At 39.4% G+C, this 20,372-nt stretch overlaps 1 protein-coding gene across 5 annotated transcripts in view; it reads right to left on the reverse strand.

The window, feature by feature from the left end:
• Positions 1-20,372, reverse strand: part of DENND1A (DENN domain containing 1A) — a 489,670-nt gene that overhangs the window by 314,806 nt on the left and 154,492 nt on the right. For all 5 annotated transcript variants that reach the window (XM_040631857.1, XM_040631858.1, XM_040631855.1 and 2 more), the window contains one exon: positions 19,137-19,256. In XM_040631857.1, the coding sequence (XP_040487791.1) occupies positions 19,137-19,256 (120 nt within the window). The remainder of the gene's footprint in view (positions 1-19,136; positions 19,257-20,372) is intronic.

Raw genomic sequence — 20,372 nt, forward strand, 5'->3', positions numbered from 1 at the left:
TTGCAAGGAAAAAGTCCCTTGCTGTCTGTCTTTGTTTCCCCAGGCAGAGCTGTCAGGGGAAAAAGATGACAACCGCGTAGAGTCACTGTCCCTACCTACTTCAAAAAAATGGATGAGGTCGCATATTTACTGTTTTCCATCTAAAAGTGACAAAAATGCTAATAACCAAATGCAATTTTTAAAAAATGTTTAAATACTGCCATGCATTCACAAGACTGTACTAAAACTTCTATAATCCCTCCGATCACGCATCTCAAACACATTCACGGGAATAAGGGAAAAAATCATCCAGGAAACATGAATCATAGCAATAAAGCCCTACTGAGCTCACTGGAACTTAATAAGATGGTATGATTTTTTAAAAAATCACAGGATATTTGAGCTTTAAGGGATGACGACAACTATCTAGTTCAATTCCCTCATTTTACAGCTGAGGATGATCCATGTCAGGCACCTGGTCCGATGTCACCTGGCCTATTAGGGGTACATGTATGAAACTTGAACCTGGATCCTAAAACTAATCTTTTCTATATATACTACATTGCTGCCAATGAAGACTGCCTTAATTGATTAAGATCAGTAACCTCACATTGACACTTAAAGCTACAGAATGTCAATGCAATTTATTCATCATTTTTAGGACAATTTCATTAAATCCAATGAGGTGAGCTAAAGGAGTATAGTAGTTAATACTACCTGAGTTAGGATTATAATTATATTAGGTTAGAATCACTGTTGGCATATAATATGGAAAACACTCAAACATTTTTAAATTTAACTTTGAATTGAACTTGGTCCTGACAGGGCAGCTCACCATATAACTGAGCAGTCTGAATTAAATTTACTAAGAAAATCTAGTTGTGTCTGGAAGAAACGTTAACAGAAGCAAAGATTTTTGTGTGCATCCCTTGATCTCTAAAATAGGATTACATGACAACAGGACACCCCCTCTCCCACCTCTGAAAAGAAATTTCTAACTCCATTCTCTTTGGGGGACTTAGCAGCCATCCAGGGCAGTTCAAAGGGGACAAACAATGGATTGGTGTAAATTATGAACAACTCCCATTCTCTGAAAATACTTTGAAAACAATACTCTTAAAACAAATACACCTCAATTACAAGTACGTAAATGGACTGCCATTTGGCAACTGTTATTGAAATCTGCCATTTACATTCTAAGCTATTATTACTGTAACCAAAAAACACAAATATCCTTCTGGGAAATTTACATGAGAAAATTCTTTCGAAGACCATATAAAAGGGCCCACTAGTTTAATGATCTTAGCTGAGAAAACTTCCTATAAGAATAAAAAATGGAAATAAGAGGAACAATACCCAGAATGAAAGGCGCTGAACATATTAACATTTATCAGGGGACTCGTAACAGCATTTGTTAAAGAGGATTTTAAGATTAATAGCTAAAATGAAATGAAATTTAATACATATATAAACTAATCTATATGTATGTTTGTTACACACACAGGATCTCAAAAATAGTCACTAAATATAACTTACAACCCTAAACAACTGTTTGCTGATTCTCCTTTTACAAAGTAAAAACCTGAAGATAAATAATCATCACAAAGCTGCACACTGCTGACATCTGGGCCAGATTACATCAAACACTGCATTTCTGTTCAACACAGCGCAAGAGAATAAAAAATTTTTTCTCAATTTAAACCTGTCCCTAGAGCCATAAAGAATGAAAAACTGCCGAGTCAACAGCTTCTGGGTTTGCGTGTGCGTGTGTGTGTGTTGGGGGGGGGGTGATGTTTTTGTTCGCTGGCTTTTCATTTTTTACTTCATGCATTTGTAATACGTCTATGTACTTTTCTCTCCCTCACACCCCCACCCTGCCCCCATTCATTGGCTACGTAATGCTCTGAACTTGCACTCTAAATTATTATGGAACAAGCCTCATATGCTAAAATGCCAAAAGAACTGGCTACTAGTACAGAAACCATTTGAAGAACACCAGTAACTTTTGTTAAGGCTATTGTTTTATAGTTAAATGCCATTCAGAGCAACTTGAACCGGACCCTTCTACCATCAAAGAGAGCAATTCAGTGGGTTGCCTGGGATTTGGCTGGCAAGCCATCCTAATATTTATCTGGGGACAACCTTCACCTTTGGCTAGAAAATACTAACACAGAGCTTGAAATTGACCAAAGTAAGGACAGTAAATACTACGGAAAAGAGTTAATGTGGATTTGCTGTAGCTATTACTCAAATGATGGAACCCATAATACTTTGTTATAACACATTCGTGTGTGTGTGTGCGCACGCGCACCTGCATGCGCACACGCACATATAAAAGCAGCTAAAGATATTTAATGTGGCTTTCAGCTAGAATATAACAATCCAGCCTTCACCCCAATCTACAACTGTTTTCAAAAATAAAATCTGAAGAACATAACCAGTTGTCCTCCCATACTCTCAAAAAATCTGTTCAACTACTCCAATTTCAGTGTTGCTTTCCATTAGCAAAAGGTAGGAAAAAAAGGAATTTGTGAATTTTCAGAGCTGACTTCAGAAGTTTTAAATAAATATCTTATAGATACTAGACCAGGCAGTGCAGTTAGGGAGTAAGAAGGCCTAGTAGAGAACGTGTATAGGAGAGGAGGGAGGGACAAGAACAAACACACCCTGGGCTTTCTTCCTAGGCTTCAGCATTCCTTATTTTCTTATTAAGAATGCATTTTCAAGCATTTATCTCTTCTAAGCTCTACAACTAACTTCCTATTCCAAATAACTATAATCTTCAGATATAATAAAACTAAGGGGAAAAGGCAGACTTTACAGCATCTGGAGTGACAAATTGAGAAAAGAAATGTGGTAACCCACAGAAAAATCTCAGTCCGGCTTAGATCTGACTTGTAGCTGAAAGTCAGCTCAAGTTTTCAGGTCCTACTCTTCTGAGATGATGAACTCATACTATCATTTTTAATGAGAGGCTCATATCTGCCTTTGATGTGTGAAAGACACTCCCAGCTGGAGGAGAGTACAAGAAAGATCTAAAATATTTGCTTCAGCTGCAAAGAGCTATTAATGAAAGTTTAGAAAACGAGGTATCATTAGAGGGGGAGATCTTTAGGAAAAAAGATGACATGCTCTCATCTTGTGAACTCTGAGGGGAAAACAGTCCAGTAAAATGAAATCTGACAAATAATCTTCCCTTCTCTACACACCAGAATTCTTCACCCTCCTTCACCTTGTCCAGAGCACGTTCTTTTTTTTTTTTTTTTTTTTTTAAAGATTTTATTTATTTATTTGACAGAGACAGCCAGCGAGAGAGGGAACACAAGCAGGGGGAGTGGGAGAGGAAGAAGCAGGCTCCCAGCAGAGGAGCCCGATGTGGGACTCGATCCCGGAACGCCGGGATCACGCCCTGAGCTGAAGGCAGACACTTTAACGACTGCGCTACCCAGGAGCCCCCAGAGCACGTTCTTAATCCCCAGGTATGTAGGAGACAGAAAATGGGCTTCCTATAATTTGCTATTCGCACTAAACACCAAGGGTGAGACACACAATAAATACAAAGGTTACAAAACCCAACAGCTCATCAGCCCAACGATTCATCAGCTCCTATGGAGGAGTTTTAGAATTAATTCTTATAAAAACCACCTTTAAGTGTGTTTAAGAAGGAGAGAACTTATCGTGAAATCCTGTACAAAGGGGAACTCTTAACACAAGTTCGAAGAATTCTACATAATTCTCTGTACTGCTTAATGTTCGGAGATTACAAGCATTTCCTTTTTGTCAAAAAGCAAGCAAAAGGAGAATCTGGCTTTCTTAATCACCTATTTAATCTACCTAAATATATTTTCTAACAATCTGTTCTTAGTACAGTGTACAGAAAACCATTAAACAATTTCCATAGTCCACTAAAGTTTTTTTTTCAATTTAGTGCAAATAGTAACTATTAACCATACTGACATATTTATAAAATATCACAAAGTGAAATACCACTCTAATTCACCATATTACACAACGGCTATATAAGGCAAGAAAGTCTATGGGGAGGGGCGCCTGGGTGGCTCAGTCGTTAAGCGTCTGCCTTCGGCTCAGGGCGTGATCCCGGAGTCCTGGGATCGAGCCCCACATCAGGCTCCTCCGCTGGGAGCCTGCTTCTTCCTCTCCCACTCCCCCTGCTTCTGTTCCCTCTCTTGCTGGCTGTCTCTATCAAATAAATAAAATCTTTAAAAAAAAAAAAAAAAGAAAGAAAGTCTATGGGGGAAAATGTTTACTTCTGTCTTTGGCATTAAAATCTACACAAATCTGCAGCATTTAAAATTTCCAGTACAAAGTATTAAACACAGACAGAGATTCAATTGGTAGTGAAAAGGGGCTCTATATAGATTTTCTATGTAGAGTCTGGGACATTTTCAATCCCTCTTAGCTGGTCTGCAGAGTAACTACATTCCCTGAATGAGCAGGGAGAGTCATACAGGCAGCAAAGCATTTGAGACCTTTTCATATGATTCCCTTTGATAGAAGGAAAAGAGAAGTATATGATGAAAAATATAAGTTCCTTTCTGGAAAAAAAAAATTCTGTTACTAACTCCCAAATTAGATGTTTTATATAACATTTTTACCTGTATATTAACAACTTCACAAAGTAGGTCTCATTATTTCATAGATGTGGGAAATGAGGATCAGAAAAGTCTAAGTGTTTTGATTTGTCCCATGGCTAATAAGTCAGAATTTGAATCTAGTTCTGACTAAATCTAAAAGATTTACTTTAGAACTTTAGGTGACTCAGCATGAGGGCATCATCTACCTTCTGTGAGAGGAATAAATGCTCTAAGGTAAGGGTGCCGAGGAAGGCAAATTGGGACTCGGAAAGAAGCTATTTCACCAATTTTATTCATTCAACAAATACTTACGGAGCACCCACAGATCAGGTACTCATAGGTTTTCTCTCTTAATTACATCTAAATTCTTGTAAAGCCTCTAGGAGATTATATAATTTCTCTTTCCAGAGTTTCCATGTTCCTAAGGCCTATGTGCCATTGATTCCTAGGCCAATGTGACATTCCTTTTTTTCCCCTCACACATGCCTGGATGAAATCACGCCAACCCTCAGCAGCTTTTAGAAGTGATGGCTTTACTAGAGTATTTATGTTAAAAATAATAACTTCAACAGCATAACTGGAAATAAATATTATTTTCCAACAACAAAAATTTAACAAATGGTTAAGTAGAGGGAGATGGACAGATATGACCGTATCTCGGGATGACAGCTGATAAACTAAGATAGATTCCCTACCCACCATCAACATGTTATAGTATTAAAATAAATAAATTCTGTAAGCAGAATAGCTGCTTCCTCTTTTTAGTATGATTAACTTATTCATTTTTCAAAATATTCTATTTGTCTCCCTGACTTTAAATTCAGATAATGTAGTCTTTGGATTAAAGACAAGAATGAGGGAAAATATTAGTTTCTTATCTCAATTAAGATGCTGGTTTACAGAAGCAGCAAATCATGCAAGGCCTTTTCTTAGGATTCTTTTTGATAAGAGGGGATAAGAAACTGCTTCGCTTCATCATGCCTCAGTTTCCTCGATAAGTAAAATGAAGAGCTATCCTGGCTGCCCCTTCAGCTTGACAGAAACTAAACCTTGTTACATAAAGCTCCTGAGTGGGTGGGTGCCGAGTACCATTCAAAACCAACAATTCCCCAATCTCAGTTGCAAGTTCTTACTCTATATTTGAGCCAACACAACACCAATGAAAAGATTAAATCAAGGGTTTTGAGGCGAGAAGGGAAAGACTAGGCTCAACACCACTGAAAAGAAAGGGCAGCTCCCCCCCCCCAACCTTATATTAAGAGATAATTCTGAATTGTCCCAGCCAGAACACTAGGAAGACATGTCCAATTCAGGCCAGAGTGTGGCTTTTGAAGTGAAGGGGTATCGCAATGCTCTGGAGTTCACTCCCCCCCGCACATACACAAACACAAGCGCACAGCGCCCCAACGCTGTTTGTCCCCTCGGCCTCAGAGCCCTGCCAGTTGGCAAACCCAAGCCAGGAAGTTGTCAATTCCAATTGCGTTTAAGGCCATGTAGTCCTATTAAAGAAGCCTTGCTGGTTAAGGGGCGTCCTCTGTTTCCAAAGCATGGGAAAAAAAAAAAAAAAGCGCTCTGCTTAGATTGGAGCTGGCAACTTTCACTGACTAGAGTTTTCAAGGAGCTATGAATGAGTTTAACAAAGGAGGTCTGTGGCTAGTTTCTGGCTGAAGTCCATGTCAACAGTTTTTAAGGTCACAGGCCACACTAACTAACATTTATTCCCAGCAGACCCTGTTCTAAACACAAGCTGTAAGTAGTACAAATTTGGAATTTCTCTGTAATCCCTTGAGATATTCCTGATCCTTCCACATGTTTCTGCCCAATTAAAAACAATTCTCACTTTGCACCACAAGAGAGGCCGAGCTCCGCAATCTCAGTCCATCCTTAGGGTAGATGAACAAAAACCTGGCAAATCAAAGGGCTCGAGTGGGGAAGGGAAGGAATTCAGCTGGATCACACTGAAAAGTGCAGACAGCTCCCCAGGGGCTCAGTTTGTGAAAGAATAAAACGGGTTATGACAGAGATCCTGAGGCCATAAAAAGCAGGTTTGAGGCACGCATTGGGAATAGGTTCCTAGTCCCCTTACACAAATAAGATAGAAATTTCTGAAGAAATTAAAAGGTCACCTAGGTGAGTGGAGAACAGCTATAATCTACAGGACAGATGCTAAATAGCCCACTGTGAAATTAATACGATCATTTCTCAATTAAGATGAACTCTAACTCACTTTTAACATTTTCAAAATCAAGACGCTTCTTGAAATCAATCTGAAACCTTAATACAGCCCTCTTTTTCCCCCCTGAAAAGCCATTTTCACATCAATGGTGCATTTCACGACTGATGGTGTTACTTTAAATCTTGCAAGGCCACACAGAAATAATGACTTTGAGCTGAGCATCAAGAACCTCACTTAGTCCTCCTGGCTACCATGGGAAATATCTTCTGTTTTATGGATGAGGAAACAGGCTCAGAAGGGTGATATGACTTGCTTACATTCCTACAGCTAGTAAGTGGTAGAATCAAAATTTGAACGCAGATCTTCCCAGGGCTCAAAACACAGATCTTCCCAGAGCTCAAATCTATACCACAAATTGGGCGGGGGGTGGGAGTGGGGGAGGAACGACACAAACCCGCTAGAGCATCAGTCATCACTTTGGTAGTTAAAGCATGTTGTTTATAACTTCTATATATTTGGAATCATGTGCTATATGAAGGTAGATATCATTTTTCCAAGTTAAAAAATACATAAACTGTGGTGCAATGAATATTTGGGTTGTTCATGACAAGATAAAACTGCCAGAACTACTTATTATAGACACAAAAAGAAGAAAATTAGAAACACCCGTAATTCCATTACCTAATTATTCTTATTGTTAATACTTTGCTATCCAATCAACCCACCATTTTTCTATGAATTTCTTACAAAATACAGATCATATCATAATTCATCTCTTGCTTCTTCTGCATAACATTATGTCCTAAATGTTCAGTATCGTTGAAGGATCACCAAAAACATCATTTTAATGGCAATGCTGTATCAGAGTTTAGCTCTCCCCCTCCATGAATGGCTTCTAATTTTTCATTCCATATGCTACAATAAACATCTTCATACATGTACTGTACATATATTCCTAAGTTTTCCTTAGAACAGATTCCTAAAAGTGGGAATAATTTAAGGGTTTTTAATATATATTGCCAATTGTTTTCTAGGAACGTTGGACCATTTTATACCCTCCCTTACCAACAGTGTGTAAATGCCCACCTCGTGGCCACCAAGAGTCACCTTTGAAGTTGACATGACCAGGTTCATGAAGACTTGGTTATGTACATGCCCACACAAATCATACCTCTGACAAGGACGTGATGTTACCAATTGGTCTGTCCTTCTAGTAGTTACTCTAGCACTGTGTAATGTTGTAAGGTGCCAACGACTACCCTGCCAGGATCTTTGCTTACATTATCTCTAATCCTCACCAAAAAAGTAGATATGAGAAAATTAAGGCTCAAAAAGAATAAATGAAGCACCCAAAAGCACATGTCCACACTGGCAGCACTAGGAGTCAAGCCCTGCGTGCACTCCTGACCATGCTCCCCAGGCCATGCCACCTCATAGTTCATTTCACCTTTCAGGGATGATCGGCTTTCCTCCCACCTCCCCATGGGCTGCCACTTTCCCTAGCAATGCCTCTTTAGTTAATAAGGCCAGTGAAGGACAATACCCACATCTCATGGGCTTTGAGAAAGAAGAGCAGGTTGCCTGTCTTCTTTAAGCAAGGAGTAAGAAGTAGCAGCATGTGACTATGGCAATGCTTGCACACAGGTGGCAGAACCATAAAATGCCACTGCCACATTAGATAGCAATTTGGCATTATGCAATAAAATTGAAGAGAAATGAATCCTATGACATAGCTGTTCATCTCCTAGGTTTATACACCAAAAAACCAGGCTATCTGTTCGAAAATGTTCATAAAAGCCAGGAACTAGGAACAGCCCAACAGCCACCTACAGTCAAAGGCTTCAACAAATTATAGGATAGTCATACAATGTGGAATGTTACAGAGCAACGAAAACAAACTACAACTACAAGCAACAGCATGGTTGAATCTCAGGCGTTCGGCAAAAGAAATAAGACTTAACAATTCCAAATTGTATAATTCAGTTCATACAGAGTTCAAAACCAGAGAAAACTATACCACATTATTTAGGGATGCATATATAGGTGACAAAAATTATTCTGCGGAGCAGGAGATTTCTTAGGTGGTGATTACACAGGTATTTGCTTTATAATTATTAGTGTGTACTTAGGTTTGCTTATGTGTGCACATATAGATAAATATTTATATACTTATGTATACTTACGTGTGTGTGTGGTTAAACTCCATGCACTTTTCTATTTGCAGATTTTATCTCACAATTTGCAAAAAGCAGGCACAGGGTTGTAATTAAACATTTACATAGCAGATAGAAAAATCAAAGAACTTTATCAAGTCTCCACTGTTTTATTTAATCTTCACCACAATATTCTGAATTAGTATCATCATCAATCCACCGCTGAAGTAACTGAGACAAAGACAAATGATGGGTAAGGGAAAACATTTTTATTATAAAGGCAATTTTTAAGATTTTTAAAAAAAATCAAATATAGCACAAGTGTTCTTTCTATTACAAGACAAGTACTGAATGTGAGGAAAGGACGAGTTCAGGGAGGAGCTCCACTATATGAAAGTTAACTATCTCTTCAAATAAAAAGATCTAGAATTACAATCTCTGGGGAATTTTAATGAAAAGTAAAAAAAAAAAAAAAAAAAAAAAAAGAAGAAGAAGAAAAAGAAAAAAGAAAAGATATAAAAACAAGTTATTGTCTCCAGTGGTCAGGAAACATTGGTTATCTTTTAACAAGGATGAGCAACATTTAGTATACTTTCATATACTAATAAAAAAGGAAAAAGTACAAACTAAAAATTTCTCTAAAATTGGTATCCAAAATTAGAATTGTTTTTTTTTTTTTTAACAGAGGTGACCATAAAAATTCTAACTGAGCAGAAAACTAAACCCTAGCAAATATACCTCCTTAAGTCTTTTGGCTTGGAATTGTTTTTGTTTGCAGTGGCTTTTTGTTTTTTAGTCCCCCCAAAACTTCTTACTTTCCTATGGGACTAAAATAAAAAATAAAAAAAAAAAAGGAAACCAGTCATTAAGAGCTCAGGCAAAAAAAAGTACAGGGCACTAGATTTCACCCAACTTCGTTTTCCACCACAGTTTAAAATAAGTTTTCTTCCTTAATGTTAAGTTTTTTAGAGCCAAGGATTTTTTGCTGCATTTTGGGCTCATTACTACACATAAAGAGCTAGTTAAAATACCAGACTGAATAAATGAACAATGAGACAATTAACCCCACATACAAAGCTCCACCCACTTTACTTCAAAGGCATTTGAAATAGAATGGATTAGAAACCATAAATGATGCCTCTCAGAATTAATTTTATAATAAATGTTGCTTTGTGTTATAGATAAGGGATTTAAAAATCTCCACAGTGGCAGCCTAACACCTGTGAACTGAGTTAAAGGGCAACTGCCCTTGGTTGTGTTGAAGATTACTGGTAGTTTCCTGTCCCATGAATAAGAAATAAAAACCTACTCAATTTCCACTGCATACTGTAAGACAGAATTTTACCTACAATGTTTAAAAATTCTGTACATTTCTACATAAAGTTTTAAGATATGTGTAATCTGTTCTCATTCAGAATGCAATTAATCAAAATTCAAAATTTATATTGCTACCTAACTTTTAAAGTATTCCCTCTATGCTACATTACTGTTTTTGCCATTCACAATACAACTCATTTTGATGAAAAGGATTAAAGATGTAAATGTACAAAGTGAAATATGGAGAGGAAAAGTAAACTAAGTACTTTATTTACCACTTGATTTAATGAAGACTTTGGATACTATTTCCATATTTTATGTTCATTGTTTTCAGAAGTTAATAACTATTCCTCCTTGTCAAGAATCTAGTAATAGCTCACACGTTAAGATAAAAAGTAGTTGAGGGGTTTCGGTTTTTTGTGGGTTTGTTTGTTTTTTTAACAAAATTACGAAAGTAATTAGCCAAATGACAAAGTCACTCCAGCAAATGCATTTTTTAAAAGAAGCTAAGTCTCAGCAAAAAATACTTTCTCAGATTTTCCTAAGAGCTTTCTTCCCTTTTAAATCAATCTCACACAAAGTACATAGTCAAAAACATTCTCAGGAAAGAATATTAATGATATGCAAAGATGCTTACACTATACTAAGTGAAAAGGCTAGATACAAAACTCTACCTACAGCATGATCCCATTCAACGAAGAAAACTCCTCAAGTCACTATGAGAGTCGTGGGATGTTAGATCGCTTCTCTTTTCTCAAGTTTTCTAAATTCTTCTAACGAGAAAGTATATCTTCATAATCTCTTAAAATGACATCCTAAAAATAAGTGGCTCATAATTGATTATGAGAATTCTAGGATCTTCAAACGTTAGATGGCATAATGATTTTTCTGTTTGACATGATGTAAAGAGGTACACAATTACCTCAGTCTCCTGGAGCTTCTCCATGAGGGACAAATGCTAGGCTTCCCACTGCTTCTAAACTGATCACTGGAAGGGCCAGACAACCTAAATTCAGACTCCTCTTTGTATTCACAAATCTAACTTGCTCTTAAAATAAGAGTGCAGCTTAGATCCAAAGGGCAATTTTAGGTGTGAAGCATACTGAGTTATTTTCCTTTCTACCTCCTGCCCAGTGAAAAGGAAAGATAAGGCTCAAATAAATGCCTTCTGCTTGTTGTTGCTGTTATAGGAAAGTGGTTGGCTTGGGGTAAGGGGGGGGGGTCCAAAAAAATTTGCTGACACTCAAACTCCACTAAAAAGCATCGACTGGCTTCTCCTGTAGAATGTTTTCCGTCTCCCAAAAAAGGGTTCCTCGTGTGGAATTCTTAAGACTCTTTCAGAAGGCAGGCTCGGTTTTACTGGTTTTTCATTCAAACATACTTTGCTTCAGATTTAAACAGAACTGATCATTTTCTTTATAATCATACGGTTGGATAGTTCCCACAGACTGCAATGATGCTGGCCTTGATGCTAACTGAAGGTCACTGAGTCTAGAAAAGCCTTAGATCCCGGTGGCCTTGGCCTTATTCTCCGGAGCTGGAAGAATCATTGCCATACCCTGGACAAACTCTGGACTGGGGGGTCAAAAAGACGGCTATTAGCCAGCTAAAGAATATGGGACAAAAATCTCTTTTCAGGTCTCAGTTTCATGATTTATAAAATGAGGGTGGGCTGTAGCATATTATTTCTAAGAACTCTTTTTGACAGCTCACCTCTGAAATGATTGTGTAGTGGCAAACTACCCATCAAGGCTCCTTTAACTAAATACAAGCAGAGAGATGAAAAAACTTTTGAATCTCATAATGGCTGCTTTGGTGGCAAGAAAATAAAATTTGAGTTCTGAATCAGGGCCAAAAGTAAGTTACTAGAAATATGCCCAAAGCCACTGAAAGCATGAGCTTTGGCTTGGATTTGGGGTTCCAAACCAAATTTCCTCTCTTACTCCTGGTGAGATCTTAGGCAAGTCACTGTATCTCCCTCAGTCTCAACTCCTACTTCTCTATAATGGAGATAATTTCATAAGGTTGCAATAAGAATAAATGAGAATTATGTAAGCCATGGTATGTCAAATAAAGACTAACAAATGATTATTACCCCTCCTTTCCAAATCCTCTGTAGTGAGCTGTCCTGACTTAGTCTACCCATCTACAAAATGGTCTAACGACATTAAGCATCAGCAGGAGTTGCTAGAGGTAGCAAGATGAGTGGTATATGGTGGGGGGACAACAGACACTACAAGAACCAAAGTGCACTCCTGGAGTTCCTAGGGAGGTTTCACTTGTTGCTCTGTAGTGAGCTTCACGAGCATTAAAACAAGGAAATGCTCTGCTTTCAAAACAGATCGAGAAAATATCACGGTCTCTTGTAATCTCCAACTCATTCGGTCTCAAAATGAAAAATTTCTTTTAGCTGAAGTCTTGAAGTTTCAATTACCCATAATGCTGGGCTCAGGTGGCTTGAGGGAAGGCTGAGCTAGGGGCTGGTGTCCTTTGAAAAGGACCAGGAGGAGAAAAGCAGCTTCCTCCCCCAGCAGACAGCCCTGAGGCTGGCTGCGGCTACAGAAGCCACACCTGTCTTTCCAACTGTCCAGCCTCCCAGTCCTCAAACAGCAGGCCACGAGGAGAGCGAGGGCAGTTTCATTTATTTCCCTTTTTTCTCTTCAAAGGTGATTTTTTAAAAAAAACTGTACAGCTTGTTACTATTGGTGAGTTGTGGCTCCCCAGAGGATTAGACGTTTCTAAGCATGAAGGCATCTGTGTGGCAATAAAACATGCAACATTCCCCAACCAGTACATTTTTTTTAATTAAGAAAAAAAAAGTTATCACCTCCCACAAAGTGATGTGATGAGCACATCTGCCATGCAAGCCTTTCAAAACACTGAAGATCTCAGGAAGGGTCCGAGGGCTACTAAGCCAGAGCCTCCACAGGACCCGTGCCAGGGGTTCAGCTGCGGACAGATCCACGATGGGTAGAATTATAATCCACCATAGCAACTGGGCCTTCTCCCAGCTGACCATTCAGAAGATGACACTGTACCCACCATACTTTTACAGGGAGGAATTAAGAAGAAATCAAACAGCTCCAGAGAGATGGAAATACTCAAAAAGCAGAGGAAAGTCTTCCATTAAATAATATGAAAGATCCAGGTTTTCCAAATGGTATTTAAGGCATTGGGGAAGAAAAGCTGATTTCTCCCAGAGGGGCCCCAGCTTTGATGCCCAAACTGCCCTCAAACATCAGGCTGTGCAGTTTTGTATAGCAGGGTACCCTCAGGCGAGACAACCATAAATAGCTTAAAACAAGAATAGGAGATTCCATCTGTTTCTGGAATATTTCAGCAGCACCTGCTTTCAAGGTAAAAATCTGGGAGCTGTCCCCACAGCCTTCCTTCCCAACTCCCTTCCCCATCCCCCATACACTTATTTTAAACCAAAGCAGCTAACACACAATCCATCCAAAAGGGCTTCTGCCACCGCACCTGCCTAAGGAAAGAGCCCTTTGATTTTTCTCCTGAACTGTACGTGTTGTTTTAAAAACACTGAAACAGTTAGAGAAAGCAAAGTTCTTAAAACCAGACTCTTTTATTATTACTTCTAGCTTCTTTTTTTCTCTGTGAAAACTGAGCTTTTCTGTGTTTATAGTAGAAATGAGTACCAAGCAGATGAAAAAGGACGCAATAGTTGTGTCTGCCATTAAGTCAGAAAGTGTTCCAGAAGGAAGATGGTTATCACTTAACACAATTAATGTCTAAACACAAGCCCATATGCCAACTTGCATGGAAAGGAGGACGAGAATTCCCCAACAAGGTCCCAAGAACATATTTCATTGTTATAGTTAAAACGACAATGACAACAAACAAACCTAAAGTTGAGGCTTGAAAATTCCAATCTAAGTCAGAGTGCTACCCCAAAGTGAGGTCAGCATCCCTCTAACAAAATAGCCAGAAAATCCCAAGCATGTGCAAATAGCAATTTCAGGTACAAAAAGCCATTTTCCCTTTAGTCTACAAACATCAGTGTTCCTAATGCCTGCCCTATCATCTGATGATGCTCCATTTGCTACGGGGTAAATCCAGATTCTTGAGCATGTCCCACAAGGGCTTTCCCAACCTGGCTCCAAGACATTTATGGCATCATCTCCTGCCACCACCATTGTCATAGCAGTGCTCCATCTTGCTGTACCTTTCATTTCTCTGGGCCATAACATGCCGGTTCTCACTGCCTACAAAGTTCTCCAATTCTCCTCCAGGCAAGCCCTCAGTGATTCTTTAAGACCCAGTTTAACTGGAAACCATCAGCAACACTTTCCCTGATTCTTCAAGCCAGAGATGGGCACTGCCTAATCAGTGACCCCAAAGAAACTTACACATACATATTTTTTTTAAATAGCACTTATCACAGTATATTTTACTTGTTTACATAGTCCCTTCCCAAAGATTGAGTGGCTCCTGAGACAGTAAGGATAGCCAAAGTGAAACAGGAGATGGGTATCAAAATCAGAGGTGGCCCGGGAACAGTGCACCCAGAAGCACATTAAATTTTAAATTTGGTAAAGGACCAAAAGTACGCAATGCTTTCAGTGTGTAAGACGAAGTTTAAAAAGTTCAGCTCATCAAAATCTTGAATGATCAGGGTATCTGAAAGGTTCTCATAGGGGACGCTGGGGGGAGATCTTTTTGCCTGTTTTCGGGTAAATAAAAGCCAAAGACCAAATGCTACACACTGCTCACTCCTGGTATATACTATGTACTAAGATACCTACTAATTGAATAACAATTTAAACGTTAAACTAAAAAAATCTTAGATACTGTCTTGATGAAACAAGTTATTCCTTCTCAAAATATATAATAGGTTCTGAACAGTTTTATATGGATATAAAGACAGTTACTCAAACTTTCTCAAGACTTAAATAAGATTCCTATACATAAAGGAGAAAATTGTAGAACATTATTCTTTTTAAAGTTCCTTTATAAAGAGTAAAGAAATTTAATTATTGTGTGACATCTCTCCCATAGGCCACCCCCACAAACAACACAGTTATGGCTTTGAACTCTTAGGCTCTTTCTGTTCCTCCAAAACCATAAGTTGGTTATAAGTAACATATTACAGTTTTAGCCTTGATGGAACATGTGTCATTCAGACAAATCAGAAGCTGTAAAAAAATTATGGTTCTAGGTCACTTTATGCTATTTGAAAGATTTCAGAGGTAAATGTTTAAACCACACACCAGACTCAGCTGGTGCTACTGGAAAATGCTACCACACACGCTCACATTCCTGGGTTTATAATGAGGAAGGACTTACCAATAACTATTGTTCTCCTAGCTGTGCTTTTAATACAGTATTGACTACCATCCAGCAAAGAGTTGAATAATATTATGGCAAATCTCAAGGAAAAGTAAAATGCTTTAAGAGAAAGAACTAGTCAACTGTGGGAAGAAATAATGCATTTGACTTTACATACCATGGTATCTGTGTTAATGAGAATTGTTTATACTCTAGCACAACTACATTTCTGTCAAAGTTAGCTGGAGATAGAACTTAAACCAATTTTTAAAAAATGTTTCAAAATAAACACAGGGCTTAACTGATCAGGAATTCTTTCCTTCATATAACAAGTATTACTAAGAGCTTACAAGGCATAGCCATTCCTCAATATACTTTGAGTATATTTGTGGACAAAACAGATAAAACTTCCCAGGCTTCATGGAACTTACATTCTAGGGGGAGGAACAGACAATGCTTATAACAATGAACCCAATAACTTATACTGTATAAAGGATGTCTAAGAACCTTTCATTGTGAAATGAAGTTTAAATTTTCTAATACTGATGGCCTAGTCCTTTCTGGACACAATGTCTGTCACTCAACAACTAGATGTCCCTGGTGAGATTCAAAGGTACACCTCTTACAACTAACAGAAATAAGTTTAGGAATATGAACCACATCTCTCTACAAATAACTGTATTTCACATTTTCTCTTGAACTGGTGTCCCACGAGGTCCATCTTCTCACTCAGAACACAGTGTCCTGTTCTTCCATTCAAACGGAATACACCTCTCTGTCTCTGAAAGCCATGCACACAATATCTTGGCCAAGCGCTGCACTAAGTGCTGGAGATACAAAGTTGTGTAAGACACAATCTTTACCCTTAAAGAGTTAATTTCAGAGTAACAGGAGGAAGAGGTAAAAGGAAGCTCAAGGTTTATGAGTGTGTAACTGAAGTATGCATAGCATGCTGGGTACACCCAGAGGAGAGGATGATTTCCTCTGCCTGAAGAACGCTGCTCTGGGTGGATGGATAAATGTATGAAGGCAGAAAAGTCTAGCAACTCATATGGGCCAGGAAGCATAGGAGCCTAGGGGAGCAGTCAGAGAGGAAGTGATCCTAAAAAGCTAAATCCTGGAACAGGGGAGGCTACGTCTGCACAGACATCATCACCGGAAGTTACGCCTCTCATGGGAAGAAATGGAAAGCAAAAGTAGAGGTGGCTTATGAATAGACAAGCTGGAGTACTGGGCACACTAAGAATAGTGACTGGACCTCAAGGCACTGGTTAACTAATGGGAAAGCATCTGAAAAAAAAAGCAAAGAGACCAAGCATCTCCAAAAGGCAAGGAGACCAACAGTGCTAATAGTACCCAGACCCAAACTGCACCTGCGTTCTCCCGGCAGACCTCTCCAGTGAACATGCTGCCAACTAGTCACCCAAGGTTAACAGCAGACCCTTCCATTCATTTGCCAGTCTCAATTCAGCAATGTCTCCAAACCAAGCCACAGGGGAAGTGCCACTGTGTGTGCCTTCCACCAACACACAAGCTGGATGAGATAAAGTGAGTTCCCCCCCCCCATGTTGAATACCCATGAAACCCATGGCCCAGAATTCATCTAGACTCTATCTTTAACCACAGTCACTATCCTCTGGCACTAGAATATCAATAGTTAGAAGACACCATGCCATGGAATTGTCCTATGCCTTATATATAGCATTCTGCAGCACGATCATCCATCTCCCCCGTTAGTCTTGGGAACTCCTCAAGGGCAGGGACTAGCTAATAGTGGGCACTCAATTAAGGGCTGACAAACAAATGAATGAATTAACCCACCCATTTTTCCCCACAGTTCCAAGCTAGCATAATGGATAGAAAACACACCAATTGCTGCTATTTTTCATTCTAAATGATGGCAACACGAAGGCTAATCAACTAGCTTTCTGTAAGCATGACATCCGTGACCCTACCTACAGACACACAAAGTCAAATACTAGAATCAGAGGAGAGCAATTTTTAAATTTCAATTTTTAAGTAAACAGTTTTCCAGTCTCAAAAATTTGCTGAGTGAATGTGATAGTGTCAGTTCAGAGGCCCACCCCGCCCCCCAAACATGTACATCCCAGCTTTGAAAGGAAGAAACACTATAAACCAAAATATTCAAAAAAACAAAAACAAACAAACAAAAACCTTTCTGCAAAACTTTAAGAACTTGTCTTAAACCCTCATCTCCTCTAAATGACTATATAAATAAACACAGTGCCCTGGCCAAGGCTGAAACAGAACATTAGGCAAAATGGAAGAGAAAATTTTGTTTAAAAAGAAAAAAAAAAAAAAAAAACCAACATTGTTGAATCAAAAAGTAAATAATCATTTACATCAGACTCTAATACCCTAGGCAGGTAACCCTTGGGCCGGGGCTACGGAGGCAAGCTTGAGAGCAGCAGTACACATTTAATCCCACAGAGCATCTGGGTTGTACCTCCTTCCTGTGGTCTTTCCAGCAGTTGCCCTCTAGTGCCCGAATTACAGATGTCAAGCTTGGTGAAGAAGAGAGGTGACTTTGCTGATTAACGATAATATTTGTGTAGAGAAATGCATACATAGTGGTCCAGACTGACAGTTATTGAGCAAAGGTACTTCAAAAGTCAGCCCCTCCTTCTCCCATGGTATGAGGGTGTGTATTTGGGGGGCTGGGGTGGAGGGTCTTTTCTTGGTGAGGAGAAGAAGAAAGTGCAAAAACTAATGTACCAGAGAACCACTCTTTCTGGAATTCAGAGAGTCTGGCCTTTTATCCCTGGGCGCAAGCCCAAGACTGGGGACCCGGGTTTTGTCAGGGGCGCCTCCCCGCTGTCCTGCCCTGGGCTGCTCCACATGAGCAGAGAGAGACAGGAGGCAGGCCCCTCTGACACCTACTTAACCGAGGCAGATGGAGAGGAGAGTGTGTGGGATGCCTTTACTTCTCCCTTAGGAGGCGCCCAGCAGGAGCCCACAGAGCCAGCAGCTCCGAAATCGGATTTCCACACATCCTCCCACCCCAGAACACACCTTGCCCCTCTGGCAGGAGGAAACAGAGCATTAAGCAAGTGTGGCTCTGGTATATGAAGGGGCTTTAGAAGACCTAAAGGAGCCTTCTTCCAGGATTCTGCACTTTTTCCAACCCTCTAGAGAAGTAGCCAAGTTGGGAACCAGTTCCTCCCTCCTGACCCAAAGAGGGCAAGGGTGTTACTTTGAGGAGGACGCAATCAGTGTCTGCAAGACGTCCTGAGCCACAGACACAGACTTTATTAATAATCTTACATACACAAAATGTCCAAGGGAAAGCCTAACAGGCTAATTTCTGACAGCTCCAGATAACAGCAGGAGGAACTGAAGCCATGCTGACTCCCCAGCTTCCCCACACTGCACAGAAGCAAGGATCCCTTTCCCACCCAAGGGATGTGATGCAAATAAATAAATACAATTATCTGCAGAACTTAAAGTGCAAGAACAACACTGTGAAGTCCTTCTCCCCAAGTGCAGTGACTTGTGGGAAACAGATAGGAAAATAAAAAGAACAGCTGGAAAATTTAATTACAGAGGAACAACGCAAAGGCTGACATTGTTTCGCAGAACTAGCCAAGAGCCAAAGCCACTCTCCCTTACCTTAAGATACAGAAGCAGCTCTTCGCTCCTGAAGATAAGCGGCAGAACCCGAATCTCTGTTTGCTGTCAATGTCAGTGAGCACGAACGTGAAGTTCTGGCCAACTTGGCTAACTGTGAGGCTGCAGCAAAGACAGAACAAAGGGGGAAAAAATGAATGTGCAGTAAGTTTCTTGATAAAGTATCTAATCATGACAAGTCGTTGAACCTGTAACATTTCCTTTCTCAGTGGAACGCTTTATAAATGAACTCAAAATTTACACACGTCAAGGGAACAGACTGTGAGCTAGTAAAAAAAAAAAAAAAAAAAAAAAAGACAGCAAGCAGCCCATTCTAGTGACCACCTCACTGCCAAAGTAGCTACCAAACCTTCCACTTACTGAGTTCAGGCAGGTAGCCCTGTTAATCATCCCACCAAATCCTGAAAGGAGCATTCGATTAACCTCATTTTATAGATGAGGAAACAGCCTAGAGCAGCATTGCCTAAGGTGCCAGCAGGTACGCTGCAAAAAGCTGGGTTTTAAACCCAGGCCTTTATGACGCCAAAGCCTACTCTGCCAGCTTGCTGTTAACAACGCACACCTGACTGTTCCCCTAGTTGGGAAAACGGTAAAGGCAACAGAATTTCAGTACCACTCTGTGCCAGGCATCAAGTCAGACACTTGATATACAGCATCTCACTTACTCATACCAACCCTGGAATTTAGACGATGTTCCCATTTTACAGAAAGGGAACGGAAGGACTGAACAGGTAGGTAACTGAATCATGTCCAGGGAGCCTCGAAGGGGAGTTGCTGAATTCAAGAGAGCAAGGTTAGCTACTACATTCCTGCATCTTTCAGAAGTTTGAGTTTATGAGGAACATATATTTTACAGGACAGAAATATCCAATGCCTTAACAATGCGAGGTGCTAAGAAACGGAAACAGGCTTTAAAGAAAGAATAAAGGGGAAAAAAGCTAAAAATTCCCACATCAACGCAAAATTCAGTAAACCACACATAAAAGTGACATAAAATAATACCTTTCAAACAATTAAAAAGCATATTACTAATCAGATTAATCTAGAAACTTTTTTTGCTGTTGCAAATGTTTTAAAGACCACTTTCTAAAATCAGTTTACAAAAAAAACCCAAAAATCAGTTTACCACTTAGCTTGGATTCCAAAACTTAAATATTCCAAATCCTAATACATAAATTTATGCTAACATAATATTTTGGAATTTGACGTTGAATTATT

This window comes from Ursus maritimus, unplaced genomic scaffold (assembly GCF_017311325.1).
Source record: "Ursus maritimus isolate PB19 unplaced genomic scaffold, ASM1731132v1 scaffold_17, whole genome shotgun sequence".
Classification (NCBI taxonomy): Eukaryota; Metazoa; Chordata; class Mammalia; order Carnivora; family Ursidae; genus Ursus; species Ursus maritimus.